Below are 27,857 nucleotides of genomic sequence, written 5' to 3' on the forward strand. Positions count from 1 at the left end.
CGTTTATGGACGCGTTCTCCGGCTACAATCAGATCCTGATGCATCCTGATGATCGGGAAAAAACGGCATTCATAACCGACCGCGAGATATATTGCTACAAAGTCATGCCATTCGGGCTCAAGAACGCAGGAGCAACGTATCAACGGCTCGTCAACAAAATGTTTGCGGCTCAGCTCGGAAAAACTATGGAGGTATACATCGACGATATGTTAGTCAAGTCACTCGAGGAGAAAGACCACGTCGCGCACCTACAAGAATGTTTCGAACAGCTGAACAAGCACAACATGAAGCTAAACCCGGCGAAATACAGGTTCGCGGTCACCTCGGGAGAATTCCTTGGCTATCTGGTAACCCACCGGGGCATAGAAGCGAATCCTAAACAGATTAAGGCGTTAATTGAGATGCCCTCTCCAAGGACGAAGCGTGAAGTACAAAGGCTAACAGGAAGAGTCGCCGCGCTAAACAGGTTTATTTCCCGTTCCACGGACAAATGCCTGCCCTTCTACGACACCCTCAGACTAACAAGAAATTTGAATGGGACGAACGATGCGAGACGGCTTTCCAGGAATTGAAGACTTATCTGGCAAGCCCACCAATCTTAGCAAAACCGGTCGAAGGAGAGCCGCTCTTCCTCTACATCGCGGTGTCTGCTACAGCTGTAAGTGGGGGTACTAATCAGAGAAGAACGATCCGAGCAAAAACCCATTTTCTACATCAGCCAGACACTGACCGACGCCGAGACCCGCTACCCCCAGATCGAGAAGGTCGCCCTAGCCGTCGTAGTCTCGGCTCGCAAGTTGCGCCCATACTTTCAATCGCATTCGATTGTTGTGATCGCCACACTTCCGCTGCGCTCAATCCTGCACAGCCCGAGCCAATCCGGTCGGCTCGCCAAGTGGGCCATAAAGCTGAGCGAATACGACATCGAGTATCGAAATAGGTTGTCTGCAAAATCACAAGTGCTCGCTGATTTTCTCATTGAACTCCCGGCCGAAGCAACAAACGAGCCAACTCTAGACGAAGTATGGACATTGCACGTCGACGGCTCGTCATCTAAACATGGCTCGGGAATAGGAATCCGCCTCACCTCTCCCACCGGAGAAATACTTGAGCAGTCTTTTCGCCTGAACTTCCACGCCTCGAACAACGAAGCGGAATACGAAGCACTGATCGCCGGCATACGGCTGGCACAGGGAATCGGAGTTCGAAAGATAAGAACCTTTTGCGATTCACAGCTCGTAGCATGTCAGTTCAACGAAGAATACGAGGCGAAGGATGGACGTATGGGAGCTTACCTCAAAGTGGTCCGAGAGTTGGTGCAAAAGTTTGATGAGTTCGAACTCACTCACATTCCCCGAGGAGAAAACACCTCGGCTGACGCCTTAGCAGCACTCGCTTCGACCTCGGACCCAGACCTCCGACGAACGATCCCAGTTGAATTCATCGAACGCCCTAGCATCGAAGAGGTGGAAGGAGTTCGGCTGATAAACCCTCCTGAACAAGAACCAGAGGAAGACGAAGCCATTCCAATGGAAGAAGACGCCTCACCAGCTGAGCCGGAATACGGCTGCAACAAAGAATGGCTCGGAGCTATCCGAATGTACATCGCCGATGGAGAGGTGCCAACTGACAAATGGGAAGCCCGCAAGCTAAAAGCTCAGGCTGCACGTTATGTCCTCGTCGATGGCGAGGTGTTTAAATGGAGATTTTCAGGGCCTCTCATGACATGCGTCCAAGGACCGGAAGCAAGAAAGATCATGCACGAGGTGCACAGCGGCGCGTGCGGTAACCACTCCAGCGGAAGGTCGCTTGCTATCAAGATAAAACGGCACGGCTACTTCTGGCCTACGATGGTCAAGGACTGCGAGAAATTTACGGCAAAATGCGAGAAGTGTCAGCGGCACGCTCCAACAATTCACCAACCTACCGAGTTGTTCTCGTCAATTTCGTCGCCTTATCCATTCATGAGATGGTCGATGGACATCGTCGGACCTCTACATTGCTCAAAGCAGAAGCGTTTTCTGCTCGTCCTCACGGATTACTTCTCCAAGTGGGTCGAGGCCGATTCTTACGCAAGCATAAAAGATGTTCAAGTCGAACACTTCGTCTGGAAAAATATAATCTGCCGACACGGGGTCCCTTACGAGATAGTCACCGACAACGGATCCCAATTCATCTCAACACGCTTCGAAGCCTTCTGCGAGAAGTGGAAAATCCGCCTCAGCAAATCTACGCCAAGATACCCTCAAGGGAACGGACAAGCCGAAGCAGCCAACAAGACAATCCTCGACGGTCTTAAAAAGAGGCTCGACGCCAAGAAGGGACGATGGGCAGACGAACTCGAAGGAGTCCTTTGGTCTCATCGGACAACTCCGCGCCGAGCCACCGGGGAAACTCCATTCGCTCTGGTCTACGGATCGGAGTGCGTAATTCCCCCTGAGGTGGATTTCCCAGGTATTCGACGAAGACTCCTACCAGGACAGGAGGGCTTAAACCACTTAATGATGTTAGAACTATCAGCAAGCAACAGCGCGGTACTACAACAAAAACGTTCGTAGCCAAAGATTCAAAGCAGGGGAGCTCATCCTCCGAAAGGTCTTCCAAAACACTGCCGAGAAGAACGCAGGAAAGCTCGGAGCAAATTGGGAAGGTCCTTACAAAATCACAAAAGTGGTTCGTCCAGGAGTCTACGAACTCGCGACACTAGCTGACGAGGCGATTCCAAGATCATGGAACATAATGCATCTGAAGAAATACTATCACTAAGGATACAGCATGACCAGCATGAACTACGGGACGGCTTGATCCCTGCAAAGGGTACGTAGGCAGCCCGTCTTCGGACGGGTTCAGCTGTCCCCCCTCCTAAAAAGGGGGGGGGGAGTGGGTACGTATACACATACCTCCTTTAATTCTACAATTTTAACTTGCTCACTTAGGAACGTCGCCACTTCGGTTCGGCTTGTCATCTACTCATTTCACGTCTACCTCTGATTTCTAGTTCGTTCATTATCGCTTCGACTAGTTTCTCATCCTTTTTAATCAGTAACTTATTTTAACGAGTTCGGATTTTTAAATTTTTCACCCATCACTTCGGCGACTAAATACCACTTCGGCATAATATCATGACCTAGTTACCTCGGACCGTAATCGGTCCTCAGTTTTAGTTCGGCAAACTAAGCCTCCGAACTCCTCGCCTCGTTGCTGGCCACAACGGGGCAACAAATACAAAGTTCTCTAAACGGACTTTTACCACCTTTCCTAGGACGACGGTGCAAGTTACATCCTCTACGGATAAAAATTAAGCGCGCTATACAAATATCAGACCAAAAACGTATCAGGTCGCCACGGTTTACTATCGCACACGAGATTATAAGTCGAGACTACATCGCTTTCTCTAAAACCGAAGTAAACTCTTAAAAACCCGGACAAACATACTCATCCTCTCGGAAATGCCGGTCTATAGTAAAATTCAATGAGACTACCAAATCATCCTTGGCTAACGAAAACAAAACGCCTCGTCGTTTACACGGCTCGGCACCACGCAAAGAGAAAACGCCTCGTCGTTTGCACGGCTCGGCACCACGCAAAAAGAAAACGCCTCGTCGTTTGCACGGCTCGGCACCACGCAAAAAGAAAACGACTCGTCGTTTACACGGCTCGGCACCATGCACAGCGAAAACGCCTCGTCGTTAAATACGGCTCGGCATTTCCAGCAAAAATTTGCCTCGATACTATCACTTAAAAACTAGCCAGCATCATCTAAAAGACACTCCACAAAACTAACTCCCAGCTCGGGATTGAGAATCCAAACGAAATCCTTAAAAACAACTCATCCCTTAGCCCGTATTTCCATCAATTCCAAAAATTTCGGCTAAGGAAGCAATCAAATCATTCTTCACAATCTTTCACAGATATTTGCACAAGTCATTGAAAATAAGTGCATCCAAACAAAAAACAGCTAAAGGAGAAAATGTATCCATTAAAGCAAAAATAAATGTCGGGTGGATAAAGCCGTCCAGGCATCGGTTACAAAAAAGAGAATTCAAAAAACGTACAAAAAACCTAAGTACAAAAGCATTAAAAACGAAACAGGGAAAAGCAGAGGGAATCAGGCCGCGGACTGCGTCTCACGTTTGGTGAGGTTCGAGAGGACTGGCGTGCCCGCGTTTGATCCGTTCGGATCTACCACGCCTAAGTTGGCCGCTGTCTCTTCGAGCGGCTCGTTGCCGAGGGTGGTGTCGACCGAGTCCGGCGATACGGGAGAGTAGTACAGCTCGCCCCGAATCTCGGAAGCAATGCGCTCGTACGCCTCGTCGTCGGCATACTCGCTTTCCCAGCTCTTCAGCTTCGCCTCCTCGTCGTCAAGCGTCGGGGCGTCTGGTTTCTTCAGATCGGCAATCATCGCAAGATTGCCCTTGATCTGCCCCAGATCGTTCTCATCATTTTTGGCTTTTTCAAGCCTAGCCAAACCCTCCTCTACCTTGGCGAGGCGTTCTTGAAACTTCACCGTGAGCTCTCGCCTCGCGTCCTTTTTTGCCCTCTTAACCTTGGCATCAAACAGGGCGTCCTTGGCCTTAATACGCCTCTTCAGCATCGCCACCTTGGCGCTCTTGGCCCTCCTCGCCTCCTCGAGACGAATGACCGAGGCGGAGACCTTGTCAACGTTGGCACGCAGAACGATCTTCTCCTCTTCAAGCTTGGATGCCCTGGCCACCGCCTCGCCCAGTTTCTCCTTCGCCGCCGTGGCTTCGGTCTGAGCCTCTTCTAGCTTCGTCTTTGACGCTGCGGACTCAGTTTTGGCATCGGCAAAACGACGTTCGACCTTAGACAGGTCCGCCTCATACTCGGCCATTAGGTCGTTAATGGCCGCAACAAACTGCAGAGAACAAACTCGTGTTAGACACTTAGCAAAAATTCACGAAAAAAAAGGAAAGCAAAATGGAACGTACCTTGGTCCCGCGCTGCGCCATTGCACCGTAAGACCTCGGCCTCCTCTTCTCCGGAGGAGGAAGACGCGTGTTCGCGTTATTTACACGCGAGAACATGATGGCGGAGGCGTCGGGGTCGTCAACGACCAACTTGCACGCAGCGGAGTCCCCGGGCGTCGGCTTCCGCCTCTTCTTGGACGGCTCGTCCCTCTGAACAGCGACCCCCTTCCCTTTATCAGCAGCCGAACGTTTTCGGCTCGGATCATGTTTCTGAACAACGGAAGTCGGGGGCCTTGTCGACTTCGGGAGGGCTATAATAACAGAGTTCGAAGGCTCTTTGCTCCGAGCCGCCGAATCGCCCCCGGACGCCTCAGGAACAATTTCGCCCGGTTCCACCTCGGGCACCGCATTTCTTTCGACCACTTCGGCTGTGCAGTCTTCTGCGGCTCGGGTCGTTTGATCTCCTTCCCGGCTCGGTGGGTCGGGTTGAGGAATGGCCTCGGTATGCGCCGAGACCGCCTCGGTCTGCGCCTGAGCCGCCTCGGCAGCTCGTCTCGCGGCCTCTTCCGCTTCACGCCTCTTCCTCTCCTTAAGAGCGATTATCACCATCTTCTCTCGAGTATCCCTTGAAGAACTGGAGGATGAAGAGCTAACAGGGACTCCGGCAAGGATGGCTCGCGCTTTCTCTACTCTTTCGAGGGAGAAGTTCTTTCTCCAATTAACTTTCCGCGCCGAAAGAGAGTCTCGAACAGTAAAAAGGTCGTCGGGAATCGGAGGAAGATAGCACCGAACAGCAAAACAAAGCAAAAAGCAAAAGTCTCAGAAAAGGAAGAGAATAGCAACTGAATCTCCGAGCCGAGGCAAAGCTTCGGGTCGGCTACCAAGTGGTCCCCAAGCTGTCTTGGTTCGGTGAACGTAATCTTCGCCGACCGACGCCTCGTTCACCAAGACGTAGAAGAAGCGTTCGGTCCAAAACTGATCCTTGCTGGGGAAACCGCCAATGATCCGTCGCTTCGCCTTGTTGGAAATATAGGACCTAATTCCTTTTGGAGCTTTCCTGATTTCCAGCAAGTTCAGCAGGTGATTCAGCTCGATGTCGAGACCGCATTCGAAGCTTCGTACTAAAATGCCAATCATATGCCGTAATCCCCTCGGCATAATCTGCCCAATCGAGATCCCGTGTTTCCAAAGGTATTCGAGGATCACTCCGCGGATCGGGAACCAGAGGAATCAAAGCTCGAAGAACGCCTCGTACAGAGTGAAATGTTTCTCGGGAGGGTTGTCGGCTCGGTCGCTCTTCTCCGGAACGACGAACTCCACCGCCTCGGATATTCCGAAGCGATGCCTCAACGCCTCGAGCGACTCAAGGGAGCAGAGTGTAGATCCAGGCGGGTCGGGTTTTTGTCTCTCGGCCCTCGCCCAGATGTGGAAGCACCTCGGGACGCCATGAGGCGTTCCAATTCAAGCTTCGCCTCGAAAAGATCGAAGGGAAATGCCTCCTCCTCGGCCTTGAGCGCGGCGCGGTTAATGTCCTCGTTAGGAACGGGATCCTGGGGACGGCTCGTCGAAACCGATGGCTCGCCATCCGGAGAGCCGACATCTGATAGGTTTTCATCGTTTGATGCTTCGTCAGATGAGTGATTGGAAGGGCTCGGCGAAGCAGACGCCTCGGAGGATTCCACCGTGCCTCTCGCCTCGGCGTCTATACGGCTCGGCCCGTAGTGAAAAAGCGGATCCAACGAATCGTCAGAACGGCTCGACATAATTTACGACTTTTACAAAGAATTACAGCGCGACTCGGCGAGCCTCTGCCGGAAAAAGATCTGGAACGGCGGAGACCTCAGAAACCCTAGCCGGAAAATAAATAAACTAGAGAGAGAAAGAAGAGAGAAGGGAGAGCTACCTTTAGTGAAAACGAGTGAGTCGGGAAATAATGAGGAAGTGTGAAGGAGCTCACCTATTTCTAGAAAAACGAAGCGCGTGAATTCCGCGTGAACCTCGGGAAGCCACCCAACAGCGCGTGGGATCCGCGGTGAATTGGTCATACCGGGCTGCGTCGTTGGCACGCGCCGAAAGATCAGGAATTTCCTCTCGGAAGACCAACAGTCAGGGTACCCAGGTTAACAAAACGACTTGGTATTGACCTTTTCTCTCTCGAATCGCCTCGTCGTTTAACGAAACAGCTCGGCATTATCTATCTCTCTCGAAACGCCTCGTCGTTAAACGAAACGGCTTGGCATTATCTATCTCTCTCGAAACGCCTCGTCGTTAAACGAAACGGCTCGGCATTATCTTTCTCTCTCGAAACGCCTCGTCGTTAAATGAAACGGCTCGGCATTATCTTTCTCTCTTGAAACGCCTCGTCGTTAAACGAAATGGCTCGGCATTATCTTTCTCTCTCGAAACGCCTCGTCGTTAAATGAAACGGCTCGGCATTATCTTTCTCTCTCGAAACGCTTCGTCGTTAAATGAAACGGCTCGGCATTATCTATCTCTCTCGAAACGCCTCGTCGTTAAACGAAACGGCTCAGCATTATCTATCTCTCTCGAAACGCCTCGTCGTTAAACGAAACGGCTCGGCATTATCTTTCTCTCTCGAAACGCCTCGTCGTTAAACAAAACGGCTCGGCATTAACTCTTGCTCTTGAAACGCCTCGTCGTTAACAACACGGCTCAGCACGAACTTTCTCTCGAAACGCCTAGCCGTTTATTCGGCTCGGCATAACCACCATCAGATCGCTTCGCCACGGCTCATCATTGCTAAAAACAAAATCGCTTCGTCCCTGATTCGCCTCGGCATCCTCGGCACTCCTTGGAAACACCTCGGCGTTTGCACTCCCAAAACGCTTTATCCGGGCTTACGTCGTAACAGCTCGGCTCGATGGTTTATCTTGCGGTCAGGAGCAAGGTACCTCGTCATTCTCGACTCCGAGATTGACGAGCTGGGGGGCTAACTGTTGGGGTCGGTTTTCACCCCGCACAGATAAAGCCATCCCAAAATGACTAAGTATAGAAAGTGGGAGAGCCGTGACCATCAAATGGGAGAGCCGTTCTCACCAAGGCAAGAAGGAGAGCCGTTTTCCACCAAGACAAGCGGGAGAGCCGCGATCACCAAGTGGGAGAGCCGAGAAGAAGGAGAGATGGGCCGAGCCGTATTACAGAAAATGGACCGAGCCCCTGTTTTACATATCTGGGCCGAGCCGCGGTGAGGTGGAGTGAATCATATCAAGCAGGCCGAGCCGTGGAGAGGTTAGGTGGGCCGAGCCGTAACAAAGGCAATATGGGTCGAGCCGTAAAGAAGCATGGATGGGCCGAACCGAAGCCTTGAGAGGTGAAGCCCATGGAAAACCCTAGGCGAGATGCAAAGGTGGTCAGCCGCACGAGGCGATAAGGAAATATTCCGAAAATCTCGCCCGAGATTTTCGGCTAGGCGGTTTAGAAAGTCAGTATAAATATATGATGTATGCAATTCATTCCGCCAACTTTTGCAACCCTAAGCAATAAGAGCTAAACACTTTTACAGCAAGAAAAGCTTTCTTTTGATCTTACTGTTTTTGGCGATAAACTCTAGAAGTTTCCGATCCCTTAGCTTTCCTTACAAATCTTTGGTTGTGCGAGTTTTGGCTCACACATCGAATCTCCAGAAGTATTACTCATCTTGACACTCAAATCGCCTTCTCAAATCAGAGAGTTAAGATCGAAATTACCCAGCAAAAAAATTAGGGTTCTTGCAAAAAATTGGGGTTTTTTCATTTAAAATCGTATTGGGTCGGGTTTGTGTGGGTCGGAATTGTTTTTGGGTCGGATATTAATTTCGGTTTGATAACCGGTGTAAGCAGGTTTGGTGGTTTTGTATCGGGTTACCCTCTCAAACCATCGAAATCGACCTATATGGGGAAATATGATGCGAAATTTTAATTTGGGGAGAATTATGTTAAGAACTTTCTAACTAGGGAGATATATGTTGACTTTTAAACTTGAGGTGGATCTGCGCTGATATCAAAGTTTAGTGGGGGAAATATGTCGACTTCCCAAAGAAATGAAATGAAATTTCGATATGGTCGAAGTCTTTTGCAAAAAATTGTCGTGACAAATTTTTTTTTTCTGGACGAATAAGAGTGTGCCACGTATTTTATGAATCTCTTTTTGAACCGGCTTTAAAAACTCTTCCGGAAGGGGCGATTCAAATGAATTTTGAGCTTTATTATTTATTTTTAATCTAAAATGGGTTATAAACCCCACTTATGAACCCGCTTGAATCCGCATTGGACCTGCTCTAAGAGCTTCTAATAGAGGTGGTCTAACACCAACATAAGCTAGATTTCAGGATTGTGTTGTTGCGCTTCTTGTTCTCTCTTTTAATTTACTCGTCATCGAAGGCCGATCCATTAGGTGGTGACACAGAGAAAATTAAGCCTTACGATTAAGAATGTTGAATCTCTCTTCTTCCCTATGCAGTACTAAATAGGTTTCTTGATTTACGTGGCATCGCATTTTTGTAAATTTTTAATAGAAAAACAAAATGAGATGAAAAAACGCTCTTCAAAAAACATTGCATTTTGCCAGTTCATGTCTACTAAACAAGGCATCGTTGGATTTTTATTTAAACAAAACTTTTTAAAACATTTGACTTGGTAACCATCTTAGGCCCTACGATAAGACTAGAACAACAAATCCTCTCCACCAATCACAGAGAGATTCATTAAACTTTAGGCATATCGAACAAACAAAAAGAGAGATGAAATTGTTCTTTGGAATAATAACCTGCTTAAAACATTGAACATTAACAAATAATCAACAAATTCATGATCCTCGTCCAACGAGAGTAAATCATAGCTCCTGCGCCGTTCCTCCCCATCTCTGAACCCGACTCTCGGCTTGCTCAGCCTGCCGAATTCAAAGTTGAAGAAGTGATCAAACCAAACACAGAGGAGGAACATAGCATTAAGATGATGTAGAGAAAAATAGTAAGAAACCTCTTTGTTCCAGTTAGTGTAGTAGATGATTCCAAGCAATATAAGTGTCTGTAAGCAGACTCCAGCTACCATACCTCCCCATATTCCCTACAAATTTACAAATGAATTAGCACCAAATATGAAAGACAACAATTCAAATACAAATCACTTCTACCCGGGTGGATAGAAAAACTGAATCGAACAGAACAGTAACAATAATTCTATATTGAACAAACCTATCATAAGAAACCAAATGGGGTTGTTCAGTACTCCCTCTGTTTCATTGTTTAGATATTTTTTTGTTGTCTCAAAATATAAGTTTTTCTCACATTTCAATACATTTTTGAAATTTATTGAATAATGTGTGACCAATAATATTCTGAAGTTTCATTTTTAGTTGACTGAATTAATTTTAATTTATATATTAAATTATTCTTTTTGAAAAAAAAAATTATTAATCTTCGCGCTTTTGGCTATAATTTTATATTGTTAGTGTCCAACCCTACCAAATGGATTTTTGTAGTTGGAAGCATGCATATCGGGGTTATATCCAACTCTCCTAGAATTCGATGGGTTTATCGTGTTGATAGTAACCAGCAAGCTAACCTGAACGCCGAGGTTTAGTGTGAATCCAAGAACAAGACCAGCAGGAAGTCCGATTATGTAATAGCACGCAATGTTCACGTATGCCACCAGAGACTGCCACCCGGCTCCAACCGCAACCCCTAAAAAGATGTACCAAAAGTGACCAAGACTCAGTGTTTTTCTGATCCTATATTGCGTTTTGATTATTTTTATTTTCTGCCACAATTTTTCCCATGAGGTACCTGACAAGACAGGCTGGAGGCTGTTCAAAAGGACAGTGAAGCCCAACAAGACGGCTATTCTCGTGGTTTCCGCTGCCACAGCTTCGCTAGTAGTGAATAGATGAGGGAAGCTATCTCTTGTGGCTAAGACAACAATCATGCACACAACCCCGATGAGAGTTGAAGTTATGGAGACAACTATCACAGATAATTTCGCTAGATATGCATTTCCAGCACCTAGCTCATTCGATACCCTCACGCTGATCACACCAAGAGAGTTTCATTAGGTTCTTATCTTGCTCTATCCTCTAGAGAACTTCAGTGAAACAAAATTGTAGAAATGTTACCTTATCGCAGAATTAAACCCGATTGAAATCATGGCAGTCCAACATTCTATGTTCATGCTGTGAAAGTCCATAACATTTTTTAAATATTTCCTTAACAAAAAATATATATTTTCAGTAGACCAGCAAAAATCAGTTACCAAATGGAAATTGCATCGACTGGTATCAACGGATTAGGTAGGAGTCCTGTGACAACGATCAGAACCATAAAGTACCAAAGCTCTAAACTGCAGAATCCAACGAACAAACGGGTTATTCATTTCGAAATCTTAACTTATATAAATCATAAACTATCTACTAGCCCAAAAAAAATAATTCAACGAAAAAATTTGGTACCAGAGCATAACAGCAGAGGCTAAGGACAGTTTGACAAATCCGTAGAGGTCACGAAACGCAAGCCAAGAAAATCCACTCCATGCACCATCTGATTTGGTGATTAAGATATACAAAAGCTGGCCTATAATAATAAGCCACCATGAGGTGTTGAGAGTGATGGCTGCACCTACAAGTCCCCACTTAAAGTAAAGGATCAAGAGCCAGCTGAAGACTGTGTGTATAATAAGAACCACCCCGGAAATCCAAGCGATCACAAGTACTTTCCCCTGCGACTGCAAGAACTTCTGTATCGGGAAGTTGGCTGAATAGGCAAATACTTGTGGAATCATCCACAACGCGAATTTCCCTGTAAAGTTAAACTTGAAAAAGTTAGCACGTAGAATTTCATCTCCAAACTAAGTTGGCAAAATTAATAATGAAAATGATACTGATACGATATATGGGTTTAAAATATGAATTTTGATGAATTTTCTTTTAACATTTGGTTTTGATGTTTTCCTTTTTAACTAGTTTTAAATGTTTCTTTTTTGCCTTCCTATATAAAGATTTCTTATGATCAATAAAAAATCAACTTGAACTTGAAGAATTAACCTTAATCTCCCAGAGAAACTATGGTTAAGAGAAAGCTTTAAAGTTCAATTTCTCTTCTCGTTTTCACTATAGCGACAGATGATACCGGTCCGATTAAACGAGATAAAGCAAGGCTTTTAGCTCATATCAGATACCTGCGGCTTTCGAGATGTGAGGAGCTTCGCCGAAGAAGGAAAGAATAGGATGAGCCCAAATGTAGACCGGAAGCAAACATAAAGCAGTGGTAAAGAGAATGACCCACGAACGCTGCATATATATTCCAAGCATCCTAATCTGTCCTGCTCCATATGCTTGTCCGCACAACGTCTCCAACGCACTCCCCATTCCTAACTGCCACCATTTTCCATCACCACAATGTTAAATTTTTTTACTTTTTTGCTCGTATTGTTTGATCTCTTAGCTTTTTCCATAGAGGAAGTTAAAATATATGAAAAATGGAAGAAATTTCATGCGATCCCCGAAACTTTCTCAACAATTTTTCCTTTTTAGTTTTAGTTTAGTGAAACATAAGTTGTGAATGGCATGAATATAATTATTCTAATAAATAAAACTTTTTATTTCTATATCTCAAATCAAATTGCAAGAAAACTGCAAAATAACATTCTTTATTAAGGAGATTGTCAAATCAAAGAAAATAAAAGTTAATAAATATTCAAAAAAATTATGATCCGCAAATTACACATAAGTAACCAGTTATAGGCACTTATTGCTAGATTATTATATAGATTATTTAGATCATATCTAAAATCATTTAAATTATTTCACCAATATTAAGAAAATATATATAACATCATTTATAGATATCTCCTTTGACCTTTCGCGACGCAGATCACTACATCGTTAAATAAAATTGTTTTACTAATTGAACCTAGGTCACTTGAACCTATTAAATTTTAAAAGTCGGGCCAGAGGCTTGAGCCTTTTTACTATCACTGTAAGCATTGCCCTAGCTCTGTCCCGTTGCAAATTCTCATAATGCTACACGTTTTCTCAACTTTTAAGCATAGAAAGGGACATGTGATAGAAAAAGATAGGTTCTGTCAGTCCATAAATACTTATGTTGAACCTAGTTGCGACTAAAATTGTTTTTCATTTCTTTTGGGTTTAGACTTAACCGTTTAATGTTAAGTTTGCCACTAATTTATTTCAGTACCTAACAATCTGGTTAATTTGGCCAAAATAGTTAAAAAATTTCTTGTCTACAAACTAAACTCATAAACTGACATCTCTTTAATTTCAAGATGATGTGAATAAGTTTTCATATATGGAGATAAATTTTCATTATAAGAGTTAAAGTGAATAATATAAATTACTTGCATTAATCAAACATGTTTCGTTGATCACAAACAAAATCAAACCATGCAACTAATCTAACTCTTATATAGTCTAATGGTTTCAATGGAGAGATCTACTTTGTCAGTAACGACTACAAACAAACAAACATAAAATATTAATTTCTGATCGCCTGGCCTTATTGGAACACAACATATAAACAAGAACGAGACACGTGTGAAGGATGACGCACCATGACACCAAAGGCGAGACCGGAGATGACCGAATTCTCGACGGAGATGGCGGCGAGCTCGAGTTCGCCGAGACGACCGGAGAAAGTCTGAGTGAGTGCACCGAGAGAGTATTGACTGATGGCCGTGAAGATGGCCGGTCCAGCAAGCTCCCATAGCCGCCTTGATTCTTCCCCGAACTCTTTGGCCCATACTTTCGATGCCGGTTTGGTTTCGGAAAGTTCTGGTGGCTCACGAGGGTCAAGCAAAGGCAAAGTCTTATCCTTTCCCATGTTCGATCTTGTGAGAAGCTTTTGCCTTGATTGCTCTCTGGCACTTCTCTCTTGTTCGGATATGAAATAAAAATAAATAGAGAAGATGGTAGTAGGTACTAAAATGAATAGGATAAACTTTTCTGATAAGAGATTAAAGTCCTGTTCGTTTGTGTATCTACGTGCCGAGTCTACAAACTGCATCGGGATGCAACATTATGCAGGTCATTTTTCGTTTTTACAATTTAGATGTATTATATTTGTTTTTTGTATGTTCTATATATTATTTGGATGCACTTTAAAATAAATGGTTAAAAATAATATGTTGTACGTTTTTTTTTTCTCATATGTTTTACGTTAATAACGATTTTAAAAACTTAATGTATATTTACAACCAAATAATCATCAAATTAATACTCTTTCTGTTCTTGATTAATTAATATTTTAAGAATTCTTTTTTGTTCTTATATAAGTGATGTTCTCAAAAATCTGTGCAAAAATTCACATAAACTGACTTTATTTGCCTTATTTATTGATATAATTTCCAGTCAAAAAGTTCTAATTCAATTAAAGAAAGTTAAAAATAGTATTATACAAAATTTCTTAATTTGTATGCAAAATGCTAAAACATCATTTAATTAAAAACAAAGTAAGTATTTAACATCGTTAATACAAACATTTCGCATTTTTTGAGCCTTTAAACATCGAGACAAGAGAAAATAGGCTTATTTGTAAGTTTAGGTGAAAATTATTGTTTTACGGGTTAATGGGAAATCTTTGTTTGAAGTTTTGGGGTGGAAACATCGAAGTGAATTTTAGCCTTTCAGCTCTCTCATTGATTCTGTGGATGGCCAAAAAATTGATTGGTATATTCATAGACATAATGCTTCATAAAAAGCCAATCAATTTTTGTTAATAGAACATTTAAAATTCATAAAAAAAATAGAGCATTTAGAAAAGCATTTAGAAGAATCAAATGCTCTCCTAAAAGCTTTTTTTTTTATGTTTTCACATGGAGTTTTTCTAAAGCATTATTCTTTAAAATATTTTAATAATTTAAAATAATTTTTATATAATTATCTTATTTTGTTAAATTAACACCCAAAAATTATGTTTATATTAAAATGTAAATTTATAACACTAATATTTACCATTTTTATTTTAAAACTATGATTATAATAACATTTTTAACACTAATATTTACTATTTTTATTTTAAAAATATTATTATAATTAAATAATATTTAGTAAATATGATAAATTCTAAAAAATTATATTATAATTATAACATATCATATATAAATAAATATATTAAATTTTGTTTACAAAAATTTATATGTAATTACTCATAGCTCTGTCAATCATTTAAAATATATATACTAATAATAGCATACAACATCAACATCACATTGCTTAAGCATAATTCTTTACTATTAGCTATACCATTCAAGGTCTAATTATCATCCTCTCCCTCAACAAAAAATTGATATTATTCTTATTTTTGGTTTAAATTATGTTTAACATGGTTTAAATTAAAATTTGACAAATAGCCTACCATTGTTCAACTGAATTTCTTTTTTTATCCTGGTTCATTTACTATTGGGTCATGTAATGCAGAAAATATATTGGGCTATAGCCCAATTTTCGTCACCATTTGGAGAAGACAAAAAAAAGCAAATCTAAATCCTAAATGGTAGTCGCAAATCTAAAACCCTAGATCATAGTCATATCAAGCCTCATCCCTTCATAGATCATTATTTACGTTTGTTATCTCTGCTGTAGTTTTTAGTTTTACCTAGCATCATATTTTTTTGTTTGTTTGTTTTGTTTTCGTTGTTTTTATGTTTTTTGTCTTGTTTTAATATAACTCCATTGTTTTGTTCACCATTGCAGAAATTTTAAGAGGCTGTGTTTAAGTACTTTGGCTTTCCAACATCTGAAACAGGTGATTTCCATGGCCTCGATTTTTTTTCTTAATTTTGGTTCGATTTCGTGCTTTTGTAAAGTTGTTCGCTTATCAGTATTGTTATTCGTTTTGTTATTGAGTTTTTTTTTTGGTTCAAATGTTATTGACTTTAAGTGCTTTGGTTTCTTGTTGTTTTTTTAACAGGTGTTCTTCGTCTCCTATTGGAAGGATTACTTTTGTGTCTAGATATGAAAAGTGAGAGGTATGTCTGTTTTTGTTTTTATGCCTAAACTTAGAGTTTTACTTCATCTACCTGCATCAAGGATTTTGTATTTCGGTGATGTGAAACTGGATTCTCTTAATCAGCATACTGAATTTTTGGGTTGGATGGATTGTAATCGTTTCTTTCCTGAAGCTATGGCTATTTGGTATTCCGAAAATAAGAGAATCCCCGCCTCATGGGCACTCCAACCATATTATATGGATAGTATCAACTCCACCATAACCTCTGAAGCACCGGTACCTTGAATTGGTCAAGGAACCCGTCCCATGTATGGCTGGGGTTCGGATATGGCGCCGGTACACATAGGAAACGTCCCCAAGACATATCAACCAAACCGGGGATGGCAACCGATGAATGGGGACGGCGACTGCTGAACGGACGGTGATGGAGGCCTACCCAATACATTTCGTTGGTGTTTAATCAATATATTAACTTATTTTATCGAAAGGAAAATACTAAAATAAAAAGAAATAAACGAAAAACTTATTTAGAGTTTTATCAAACTTCCTCTCACAACTCTTTGGTTTTCCTGTTCTCTCACGTCATCTCTTCACTTTCACGTCTCGATCAGAAATTCTCAATCGGAGCAGCATATCAGGCTTTCAGTATCTCATCACCTTTCGTATGTAGTTGCTCCCACTTGCTCTTTTTCTTTTCCATCGATAATCTCTCATTATTTCTGTTTCTCTTCTTAATTTAGGAATTAGAAAAGTATGTTTCAAAAGTATGTCTTGTTCGTTAGTTTGATTGCAAAACAGAAACCTTAATACTTTACCTTCTCGGGATTGATCATCTTATTATATCATGTTTGGAGCAATATACTTTACTGCCTTCATCTCTCGTATTTCTGATTCTCTTCTTAATTTTTTTTTCAATTTTTTATATTCGCAGTTTAATAAGATGGATTCTCAAAGTGGAAATAATCATATTGGTAGTAGTTCTAGTCCATCTTCTGAGTCTACTGATTCATGCAATCAGACTGAAGAAACTCGATTGTGGAAATATGTAACGAAGTTAGAGAAACAAGGAGCAAAAGAAGGAACTTGGAAATTTAAGTGCAATTTCTGTAATGACATTCGTCAAAGCTCATATTACAGAGTTAAAGCACATTTACTTGGATTGTCGGGTCATGAGATTACTATTTGTAAGAAAAAAAAACAAGGACTGAAAGCTTGAAATGTAGAGATTGGAAGATGAGTTTGAGAAGAAGAAAGCTGAGTCTGGATCTAAGGAATTTCTTAATTTTAGCCTGTGAGAAAGATGTTGCCTACTTAAAAAAAAAGTCTTGCTTCTCACCTATCGTTGCTGCATTTGGTATTCAAGCTAGAGATCAACTGGATCAAGAGATTTAAAGAACGTTTTTTACAAGAGGCTTGCCTTTCAACCTTGCTAGAACTACGCATTACCACAGGGCATTTCAGTTTGCTGCTGCCAACAAAATTGATGGTTATGTTCATCCTGGTTATAATAAGCTGAGAACAACCTTACTGCAGAAAGAAAAAGAGAATGTCGTTCAATCTGCTTTAAAAAAAGAAAGTCTTGCTTCTCACCTATTGTTGCTGCATTTGGTATTCAAGTTAGAGATCAACTAGATCAAGAGATTGAAATAATGTTTTTTACAGGAGGCTTGCCATTCAATCTTGCTAAAAACCTGCATTACCACAGGGCATTTCAGTTTGCTGCTACCAAAAAAATTGATGGTTATGTTCCTCCTGGTTATAATAAGCCGAGAAAAATCTTATTGCACAAAGAAAAAGATAATGTCGAGAAGTTATTAGTACCGTTGAAAAGGACATGGAAAGAAAAAGGGGTGACGATTGTGAGTGATGGTTGGAGCGATCATACAAGAAAACCTCTAATCAATTTCATAGCTACCTCTGGAAATGATCATGTGTTTCTCAAGACTGTGAATTGTTTCGGCACCAAATTTCGCCCACCAACTTTTAGGTTCCATAGCTGCCAAAACAATTCACAGCCTTGAGAAACACATGACCATTTCCAGAAGTTGCTATGAAATTGATTAGATGTCTTTTTGTAGGATCGTTCGAACGATCACTCACAATCGTCACCCTCTTTCTTTCCATGTCCCTTTCAACGGTACTAAGAACTTCTCAACATTCTCTTTTTCTTTGTGAAATAAGGTTTTTCTTGGCTTATTATAACCAGGAGGAACATAACCATCAATTTTTTTGGTAGCAGCAAACTGAAATGCCCTGTGGTAATGCAGGTTTTTAGCAAGATTGAATGGCAAGCCTCCTGTAAAAAACATTATTTCAATCTCTTGATCCAGTTGATCTCTAGCTTGAATACCAAATGCAGCAACAATAGGTGAGAAGCAAGACTTTCTTTTTTAAAAGCAGGCAACATATTTCTCATAGGCTAAAGGAACTTCCTTAGATCCAGACTCAGCTTTCTTCTTCTCAAACTCGTCTTCCATTCTCTACATTTCAAGCTTTACAGTCCTTGTTGCTTTCTTACAATTAGTTATCCCAGGACTCGACAATCCGACAATCCAAGTAAATGTGCATTAACTCTATAATATGAGCCTTGATGAATGTCATTACAGATATTGTACTTCAATTTCCAAGTTCCTCACTTTGTTCATTGTTTCTCTAACTTCGTTACATATTTCCACAATGGAGCTTCTTCAGTCTAATTGGATGAATCATTAGACTCAGAAGATGGACCAGAACTACTACCAATATGATCACTTCCACTTTGAGAATCTATCTTATCAAACTGAGATATAATATAAAAAATTGGAAAAAAATATAAGAAAAGAATTAAAAGTACGAGAGATGAAGGCAGTAAAGTATATTTCTCCAAACATGATATAATAAGATGGTCAATCCCAAGAAGGTAAGGTATTAAGATTTCCGTTTTGCTATCGAACTAATGAAAAAGACATACTTTTTAAACATATATTTCTAATTCCTAAATTAAGAAGAGAAACAGAACTAATGAGAGATTATCGATAGAAAAGAAAAAGAGCAAGTCGGGGCAACTACATACGAAAGGTGAGGAGATATTGAAAGCCTGATATGCTGCTCCGATTGAGAATTTCTGATCAAGACGTGAAGGTGAAGAGATGACGTGAGAGAACAAAAAAACCAAAGAGTCGTGAGAGCAAGTTCGATAAAACCATAAATAAGTTTTTCTTTTATTTCTTTTTATTTTAGTATTTTCCTTTTGATAAAATAAGTTAACATATTGATTAAACACCGACAAAACATATCTGGTACATCCCCATCGACGTCCCAGTTCAGCGCTTGTCGACCCCATTCATCGGTTGCCGTTCCCAGTTTGGTTGATACGTCTCAAGGACGTTTTCTATGCATACCGACACCGTACCCAAAACCCAGCCATACCGGGGACGGGTTCCTTGACCAATTCTGTGTACTGGTGCCTCAGAGGTGTTTGTGTATTATTGTTTCATCTTCCTGAGCAACAGATTTTTTTTTGTTGATGGTGGGGATCTAGGTTACCATAGTCATTAGAGTCAATTTTATGCGGCTTTGATTGAGTGTAACCGTGGGTTTCCCGAGGCTAGAGGTCTTCGATTTTCTGAGTTGGGTTCTAGGTTTACCTGTGTGTTTGGATTTGTGTTCATTTTTTGTTTTTATATTCTTTGTTCCTGGTACGTAAAACCATATCAAACATATCCGAAACACATAGTTCAATAAGAGAAGATGTTAGAAACAAAGAAAATATGATGAAAGACTTCATGGTTGTAATTTAACAGGGATTCTGAATGTTTGGAAATGAAAGACTGTTGTGTTTTTGAAGTTGTGCACTAGCTTTACGCATGGCCGATTATTTAGACAGCCATTGCTGGATCCTTGATACTCTCAGCAGAGAAGGTAAATGACATGTGGTTCCTTTAATTTACTTTTAATACTCGGATTCATGATAGTGGCAAAAAGGGTTTTGAAGATTTTTGGATACTTTAGAACATTGCATGGGGGTCTTTCATTTGCTTTCATCTGAAGATGCTAAACAAGGTGAAGATATTTGGTCCTAACAGACTTGAAGAAAAATGGGTAGCGAAAAACTTATCTTCAAAGTGTCTCCATAGTGTTCCTACCAAGGACACGGGAGAAGGTTATGAGTTCTTAGCACTTTTTCATTTATTTTTTGCATATTCTCCTTAGACATGTTATTTTCTGTGAAGTCATGGTTGTTCCCATGGGCTCTTGGATAATATGTACGTCTTGTGCTAATGCCATTGAATACAAATGATACATGAGAACAAAATTTTGCAATTCTTCGGTTTTATGTAGAATCTGTTGTCATGGTTATGGAAGTTGCAGCATTGATGTCCATCTCCCTCACATATAGTGACGCAAGATAATCAGAGTTTTGCTACCATTTTTGAGGGTGAGGCGTTGAAGCTGGCCATGGAGCATTCTTGTAGAGGACACAACCCAATATAATATTGAGACGTCAAGAATCAAGAGAAAAAAGAAGAAACAATGCTACAGATTAAATCTGCAGATTAAAAACTTTATACTTGATAACACCGTATTTGTAACCATTTTAACCATTAATTTATAAGGAGAACGTGAAGAAAAGATATCAGAAGTCTTGAAGCAAGAAGAATGTGACTGGAAACTGTGGATATCAACAGCTCCATCATCTCTTGCTGTTTTGCATAATATCATATCTCTCCAAAAAAAGGTAACCCTAAACACATCAAACCTCACAATTGAAAAGCCCCTGAATACCTAGCTAGCCTTGAATGCCTTGTTTAATATCCTTTTGATGAGATTACTGAAACCTTTAATGAATGTTAAAAGCTAGTTGACTGTAAGTTAGTTCTAAGTGTGTGGATCTTCGCATGACGGATTAACGGATTAGTTATGTTTGTATTTTGGTGAGAATTTTCTAGACTTGATCTGATTGATGTATTGTCTCTAATTAAGGTCTAGAAGTATGGTTGCTGATATTTGTGAGTTCTCTGTAATTTCTGTTGATGATATTTTTCCAGTTTGGATCTTGTTTTGTTTGAGGACAAACAAAGTCTAAGTTTGGGGGAGTTGATAACACCGTATTTGTATCCATATTCATCATTGATTTCAAATGCTTTTTCAAAGGTTTAATCAGTTTTAGAAACTTTTATTATGATTTTTCTATGTTTGTAGTTTCAAGGCTCTTTTTAGGAAACTTAAGGAAAAAAATAGCAAAATAGAAGAAATCCACATTTTCAGCTCATAGTCAGACCGTCGGAAGTTCAGCCTCAAACAAGTGTTTGACCTGCCCCAGAGGAATTTCACCCATGGTGGACCTATACCGAGCCACAAGGCCCAACATCAAAGCCCATTTGTCATTTCTCTTCTGAGAAGCCCTAAATGAAACCTGGAAGACCTTAAGACCTATAAATACATTTCTTAGCATTCCTAATCGGGTGTGTGCTCCTGTAATGAGTTTTTGAGCCACCAAACTTTGTTTTCTTAGGGTTAGGTGATGGATATGGGAATTCTTCCCCTGAACCATTGTTCTTTCTCCTGTTTATCTAATTACCTTTTCTATTTCATCTTATGCATTCTTTCATGTCTTTTATCATTTCCTGCATCATGTAGATTTGTCCCAGAGAGTCAAGTTTCTAAAGAGTAAATCGATAGGATACATCTTCGGTTAGGATTTCTAAGTTTCTAAACCATATTCTAGATCTCATCTCTTCTAAGTTGTTTATACTACATGAGGATAGATTCATGACCTATTCTCTGAGCCTAAGATAGCTTCAGAAGAACATAGTTGTTACAGGAGTCGAAAGCTGCCTGTAGAGAAGATGTGAGCAAACAAATTCAGTTGAGAAAGCATGATCTTATTCTTGGCATGAGAGCGAGAGTTAATTTTTAGATTTAATTGATTAGTTGGTGAAGATGATGAGAGTTGGTTAGCCATACATATGCCTATTCTAGCTATATTCAGATCCTAGATATTAAATAAGGATAAATCGCCTGGAGACTAATTGAAATGCTTAGACATCGATTAGGGTAAACCAGAGAAGTCTAAATCGCCCACTATGAGTCTAGAGTCCTTAGTTTGAGTCGAACACCTTTAGATATTCTCTAGTAACTCTTTTTCATTGCATATAGTTTCCCGTAATTATTAGGTTAGGATTAGTTTTAGTTCTCGTAACCAAAAACTCCAAAACCCCCCCCCCCCCCATTCGTTTATGACTTGGCTTACTATCCCAGTTTGGTGTTTCCTTGCAAATTAGACATCTTCTTTGTGGATCGACACCTTAAGTCCTACAACATACATCTGTGCACTTTCAGACATTAGGGTTTGATAAATTTAAAACTCCTGACCAACAGGCTTGCAAAATACCTGTGACCCTGAGGCCCATCAATACTGAGTTTTTACATAGGACACAAAAATACCAGGCAAACAAACCTCACTTAAAATTCAGCTCTTGTATATAATTAAATCTGGTTACATCCAATCTAATTGCAAAATATGAAATCATTTGATAAAATCCTCCTGCAAAATGATGACATCCTTTTTCATTGACGATTTCACCTACAGTATTTTGGTAAAAGCCGATCGATGTATGAGAAATAAAAATATTAGTACCAAAATTATTGGAATCGCAGATATATTGTTGCGGAGGTTTCCCAGAAACTCTTGACAAAATCAGCTTACTCAAGCTTCGAAATCGATGAAACAAGATTCTCACAGAGAGAGAAGCCAAGAAGAAGTAGAAGAGAAAAAAGATGAGAACGAGATAAGTAAGAATAATGGAAAGAAGAAAAAAAGATGAAAAAGATGAAAAAAGACCAACAGAATAATAAGAAGAAGAATTCAGAGAAGACAAAGATGATAAAAAGAGGAAATAGAAGTCGAAGACAATGAAGAGGAAGAAGGAAAATATGAGAAAGATGAAAAAAGTAACAGATAGAAGAAGAAGACGAAGCTAATGAAGAAGAATTCGGAAAATATAAGGACACAGGCGTTAAAGAGGAGAAAGGAGACTGAAAGATGAAGATAACAAGTCTGAGAAAGTGAAAATGCGGAATGAGGCTAAGAAAAACCAAAAGAATAAAGAACCAAATACGACAAATGCGATCGACTGGGAGAAGTAAAAGAAGACAACATAAGTAAGGATAATAAAAAGAAGAAAATAAAGAGAAAGAAGTCAGAGAAAACAAAGACAATAAAGAAGAAGAAGTAGAAGTAGAAGTCAGAAACGATGAAGAGGAAGAAGGAAAAGACGAGGAAGATGAAAAAGGAAGATGGGGGAAGAAGAAGACGAAGCTGATAAAGAAGAATTCAGAAAATAGCACAAAGTTATTGGAATCCAGTTGATATATGAGAAAGCCGATCTAAGGAACCAGGTTTAAAATGAGAAAAGAGACCAAAAGATGAATATGACAAAGTCTGAGAAGGTGAAGATGCGGAAGGAGGCTAACGAAAAGCAGAAGAATAAGGAATCAAAGAAGAGAAATATGATTTATTGGGAGTAGTCAGAGAAGACAAGATAAGTAAGAAAATATAAAGAAGATAAAAAGCTGTTTTGACGAAAGATACAAGGAAATTGTGGTTGAAACGATGAAACTGTTTTGATGGCGAAAATGTGTGATTGATTTGAAGAAGAAGGAAGAGATGACCAAGATGCTTGAAGGCAAAGTAAGAGAATAAAAGAGGGAATGAGAAATTGAATCAGACAAGAAAAAGTTGAAACAAGAAGAGGATGAAAAAAACCGGAAGAAGAAAATGAAGACATACCTAAAGATACAAAAAGCCATATAAGTTGAAGACAAGAAAGAAGAAAAAGAAGTCAAAGACATTGTATAAGAGAAGGAAGAAGACGAAGGAGAAGAAAGAGAAGTCGACAAAGAAGGAAAATGTTGTAGAAGAGGCAAAAGAAAATGGCGGATAAATACCGGAAGAGTGAGAAAGAGAAAAAAAATAGGAATTTGTAAAAGCCAAAAAAATGAAAAAAATAATCCGAAAATGACTATGAATATAAAAACATAATTTTACTCCATCTGTTCATATTACTATATAATAGAATTTATAAAAAATTTAAATATTAAAACTTTTAAACGAATTGATTATAAAAAGTATATATAAAAATATACTGTTTATCATCTTTATCATTATAAAAATATTATTTGAATTTAAATATTTAAATATAACATAAATTAATATCTTATTTACTATTTTATAAAGATAAACAACTGATTTCTATAATTTTGATAATTAATCTAACATATATCTAAGAAAATCTAAACTAATTGAATTAAATTTGAATTTTTCGCAATTATTTTAAAAAATAAAATTTTAAAATATTAATTTATTAATTATCGTAAATAAATAAATAGATAAATTAAATTAAAATATTTGATTGGTAACAGAAATAATAAATATCCAAAAACAGAATAGTAGAAAACTAAGTAAATTTTGTTTGTACATAAAACATGTTTCTCTTTAAATAGATAAAATGTAATTAGAGAATGAAAAAATTAATGAAAATGAAGAGAAACATGGTTAGAGTTTGAGAGTATCTAATAAAACAAAAAGAAAGAAAGAAGAGAAAAACATAACCTGATAATCTTGATAGCAAAATTCAAAATGGTATCAGAGCTGTATTTGTTCTCGGAATCTGTTTGAAGAAAACACAAGAAGGAGGAAGTTCAAAGATTTCAGAGAAGGAGAAAGGAAGTGAAACTCAAAATGGCGCTTAACCAGAAATATTCTCAACTAGTTTCCAGTGTTTGATAGACAAAATTATGAACTCTGGACTGCAAGGATGGAGACAACATTCATGAGCACAGAGCTTTGGGATGTGGACAAAGAAGGACCTCCAGAACAGTCATCAAAAATCTTTGAAACTCTAAGAGCAGATCAGGCAAAAGAAGTTACGTTGCAAGCCTGCGGACGCTCAAAAGCAAGGACACAGCTGCACTCCGAATCATCCAACATGTTGTAGCTGATGTCATCTTTGACAAAATCCTCTCGGCGACAACAAAAAAAACAAGCTTGAGATCTCCTAGAACATTGCTATCATGATAATGAAAGAGTCAAAATAGTTATGTTGCAATTCTTAAGAAGAGATTTTGAGAATCTTAAAATGAAGGAAGGAGAAAAGGTTCAGGCAAAATCTGATAGAATTCAGGCTGTAACAAACCAAATGAGAGCTCTAGGTGAAGGAAAATAAAACTTTGATTAATTGGTCAAAATTAGCTGCTATGCCCAAGAGCTATGCTTCTCTATCATCCTTAATGGAAGAAACAAAGGATCTAAGGACAGTTACCTATGCAGAGCTGATAGGGTCTCTGGAAGCTCATGAGATAATTTTTTTCCCAAATGATGATGAGAAAGATGCTGAAGGTGCCTTTTATGCTCGGTTTAAAAACCTGAAAATGGAGAACAGTGACAGAGAAAACACAAGTCAGACAAGCGACAAAGAAAACGGTGGTGTGGTTTCTGTAAAAGGGATACACATAATGAAGAAGTGTGTTATTTCAAAAATGGAAGAAGCAGACCTGAGTTCAAAAGAAACAAAGACACAAGAAACTACTACAACTGTGGCAAACAGGGTCACATCTCTAAAGACTGCAGAAACAGGAGATCTGAACAAGCACAAACAACTCAAGAAGAGGAAACTGAAGAAGAAAAAGAAGAAGAGTACCATATGATCTTTGCAAGACAAGAAGATCACAAGCTCCTTGAAGAAAACACATGGATCATCGACAGTGGCTGCACAAATCACATGACTCCAAATGAATAGCTTTCCACCAGACTTGACATAAGTTTCAAAGTTCCAATCCTAGCTTGTCATGGAATGGCACTGATGACCAAAGGAACATGAGACATTGAAGTCATGACAGCAAAAGGAAAGAGAATCATAAAAAATGTTCTTCTAGTTCCTGAAATTGCCAAGAATCTCCTAAGTGTCTCTCAGATGATTGCAAACGGATATGTAGTTACCTTTAAGTAAAGAAGCTACATCATACTTAATCAAGATGAAAGAAAGATTCCTGAAGTGGAATTGGCTAAGAAAAGCTTCCACCTTCACATGCCCTTGAGTGAAGAAGTAACAACTCCATTATCAAAGGAAGAGGTTGAAACGAGTTATCAAGGAGCTGGAAATGCTGAAGCTTCAAACTCATAGATGTCTCAGCCATGGAAACCTGAAGAAAACACCACAAAATGTGAGAAGAAGAAAAAGCCGGTGATCAAACTGAGAACCAGGAAAAACAAGTCTGACAAGAGAGAAATTAAAGTTAAGAAAACCAAGGAAGTGGTTCAAGGAACCAAACTGAATAAGATGGTGATCAAAATTGACACAGTTTGAATTCAACCAAAAGAAACTTATCTTTTGAAAGAGAAAGAGAAGAAGCTGATTGGAGAGATTCTCGACAGAAACGCAAAGAGAGTTCAAGCCAAACTTGACGGGGATGCAGAGAAGACTCACTTGAGAGTAAAGATGACCCAAGAGACAAAGAGTAGAGGGTTTAACCATCAGAACTCAGAAACAACAAACAAGAACAAGAAAAAATTCAAAGAGAAGCAGAAGCCTCAAAGTCAAAACAAGAGGTAAGAAAATTACCTAGCTGTGAAAAGCAGAGAATAACTCAGAAGGAGGAAGGCAAGAGAGACTCCTCAGCAAAGCACCTGGAAGAAAAAGAGAAGCCAAAATCAGTTGTGATTGGCAAGACAATCAGTTAAGAGGGAGCAATGAAGCTCAAAAGGGAAGAGGAAGCTGAATCCATGAAAACACATAGCAAGAGGGTGATCGAAAAATCGAACTACCTAGGAGTTATGCAGACGTCTTGATGAGTGCTCCTCCAAAGAATAACAGGACAAGCAGAGAAGAATCAAATGTATTAAAATTCAAAACCCTAAGTTGGAATCAGGAACAAATCAAAGGCTCAAAAGGGAGTGTTGAGCGTTGTTCCTTATTGTTCCTGCAAAAGAGAAGAGGATGAGATTCATCTGATGACAATGAAGAATCAGCCAATCAAGAGAAGAAAGGAAGAAGAAAAATATCATGTTTCACCGTAGAAAGAAGAAGAAGAGAAGTCAACAAAAGAAATAAAGCTGTGCTTTATTGGGCAATCGATGTTTAGTTAAGGCCCAAAAATGAAGAAGCAATTTGCCTAACTTAGTTCAGATAGGCTAAGTTAGAATAGTTAATAGTTGTTGATTGCTTGTAAGATTAAGTCTAGTAGCTAGGAGAAGTGGTTGAATCTGAAGAGCTAAAAGGATGGAGGTAATGAGTAGTAGAGGTTCTATAAGTATGATGTAAGAGTAACTTTAATGGTGAACCCTTCATGGGATTCATCCCTAATTTTTTATTCATAAAATTTTGAGAAATAAAAATTTTAGAACCCCATCAATTTTGCTCTTCCAATGGTGAATCTCTGATGGAGTTTTGGGGAATAAACAAATAATATCTTTTTTGAAGTTAAATTAAAAATAATTATTATGTTGATATTAATTTTAAACATTTGCAATAATGAAATATAGACAATATAGATATTGAAAACAAATGATAAATCATATCAGTCATTATATTGAGAAGAGCCAAATGTCTCCCAAATATGCTCAATTAAATCATTTTTCAGCTGTTCATGTATCTTTTTATCACGAACTTTCTTTCGGTTGCCAATCATATTGCTGAGATTAGTACGCATATCCGTAGAAAACGACATATCGACCTGTGACGTTCTGCTCCCTTCTCCTTGCTCAAAAGTTGTTAAATCAAACTGTGTAACCTTCTTGTTCATTTTTTACGATCACGTTGTGTAGTATGATACTTGCTCTCATAATCTTTCTAATTTTTTTCTTATCCCAAAATAAAGCCGGGTTTTTCACAATTGCGAAACAAGTTTGCAAGACTCCAAAAGCATGCTCAACATCTTTTCTGACGGATTCTTGCATAGTAGCAAATAGTTTTGTTTTATCACCTTGTGGAAGTGGA

At 39.6% G+C, this 27,857-nt stretch overlaps 2 protein-coding genes across 15 annotated transcripts; both read right to left on the reverse strand.

Moving 5' to 3' along the window:
* Window positions 1-4,108: 4,108 nt before the first annotated feature.
* On the reverse strand, window positions 4,109-5,537 carry LOC112083042. Its single transcript, XM_024150766.1, has 2 exons — window positions 4,950-5,537; window positions 4,109-4,876 (listed from the first exon to the last, which is right to left on the reverse strand). Exons 1-2 carry the CDS (start codon window positions 5,535-5,537, stop codon window positions 4,109-4,111), a joined length of 1,356 nt encoding a protein of 451 aa, XP_024006534.1.
* A 3,987-nt stretch (window positions 5,538-9,524) lies between these two features.
* On the reverse strand, window positions 9,525-26,925 carry LOC18010536 (protein DETOXIFICATION 33). Of its 14 annotated transcripts, XM_024150565.1 has the most exons (15): window positions 26,687-26,925; window positions 26,484-26,548; window positions 25,862-26,347; window positions 25,563-25,721; window positions 25,417-25,486; window positions 25,185-25,287; window positions 13,486-13,805; window positions 12,095-12,290; window positions 11,370-11,715; window positions 11,174-11,260; window positions 11,037-11,093; window positions 10,711-10,949; window positions 10,490-10,608; window positions 9,905-9,991; window positions 9,525-9,815 (listed from the first exon to the last, which is right to left on the reverse strand). In XM_024150565.1, exons 6-15 carry the CDS (start codon window positions 25,216-25,218, stop codon window positions 9,759-9,761), a joined length of 1,542 nt encoding a protein of 513 aa, XP_024006333.1. In that variant the 5' UTR covers window positions 25,219-25,287; window positions 25,417-25,486; window positions 25,563-25,721; window positions 25,862-26,347; window positions 26,484-26,548; window positions 26,687-26,925; the 3' UTR covers window positions 9,525-9,758. The 14 variants fall into 14 exon arrangements, 4 of the variants coding, with proteins under 4 accessions (XP_024006333.1, XP_024006332.1, XP_006393574.1 ...); XM_024150564.1 differs by lacking the exon at window positions 25,417-25,486 and having other exon boundaries at window positions 25,862-26,064; XM_006393512.2 differs by lacking the exon at window positions 25,417-25,486 and having other exon boundaries at window positions 13,486-13,803.
* Window positions 26,926-27,857: the final 932 nt, after the last annotated feature.

This window comes from Eutrema salsugineum, unplaced genomic scaffold (genome assembly GCF_000478725.1).
Source record: "Eutrema salsugineum unplaced genomic scaffold, Eutsalg1_0 scaffold_7, whole genome shotgun sequence".
In the NCBI taxonomy this organism is placed as follows: Eukaryota; Viridiplantae; Streptophyta; class Magnoliopsida; order Brassicales; family Brassicaceae; genus Eutrema; species Eutrema salsugineum.

What these genes read in the sequence shown, in the direction of transcription:
- LOC112083042 (XM_024150766.1), bottom strand. Translation starts at nt 5,537, where the DNA reads ATGGTGATAATCGCTCTTAAGGAGAGGAAGAGGCGTGAAGCGGAAGAG. An exon ending in TGGCGCAGCGCGGGACCAAG is followed by an intron (nt 4,877 to 4,949) that starts GTACGTTCCATT and finishes TGTTCTCTGCAG; the next exon opens with TTTGTTGCGGCCATTAACGA.
- LOC18010536 (XM_024150564.1), bottom strand. An exon ending in TCACATCTCGAAAGCCGCAG is followed by an intron (nt 11,716 to 12,094) that starts GTATCTGATATG and finishes TTAACTTTACAG; the next exon opens with GGAAATTCGCGTTGTGGATG. An exon ending in GGGTTTAATTCTGCGATAAG is followed by an intron (nt 10,950 to 11,036) that starts GTAACATTTCTA and finishes TGGTGTGATCAG; the next exon opens with CGTGAGGGTATCGAATGAGC.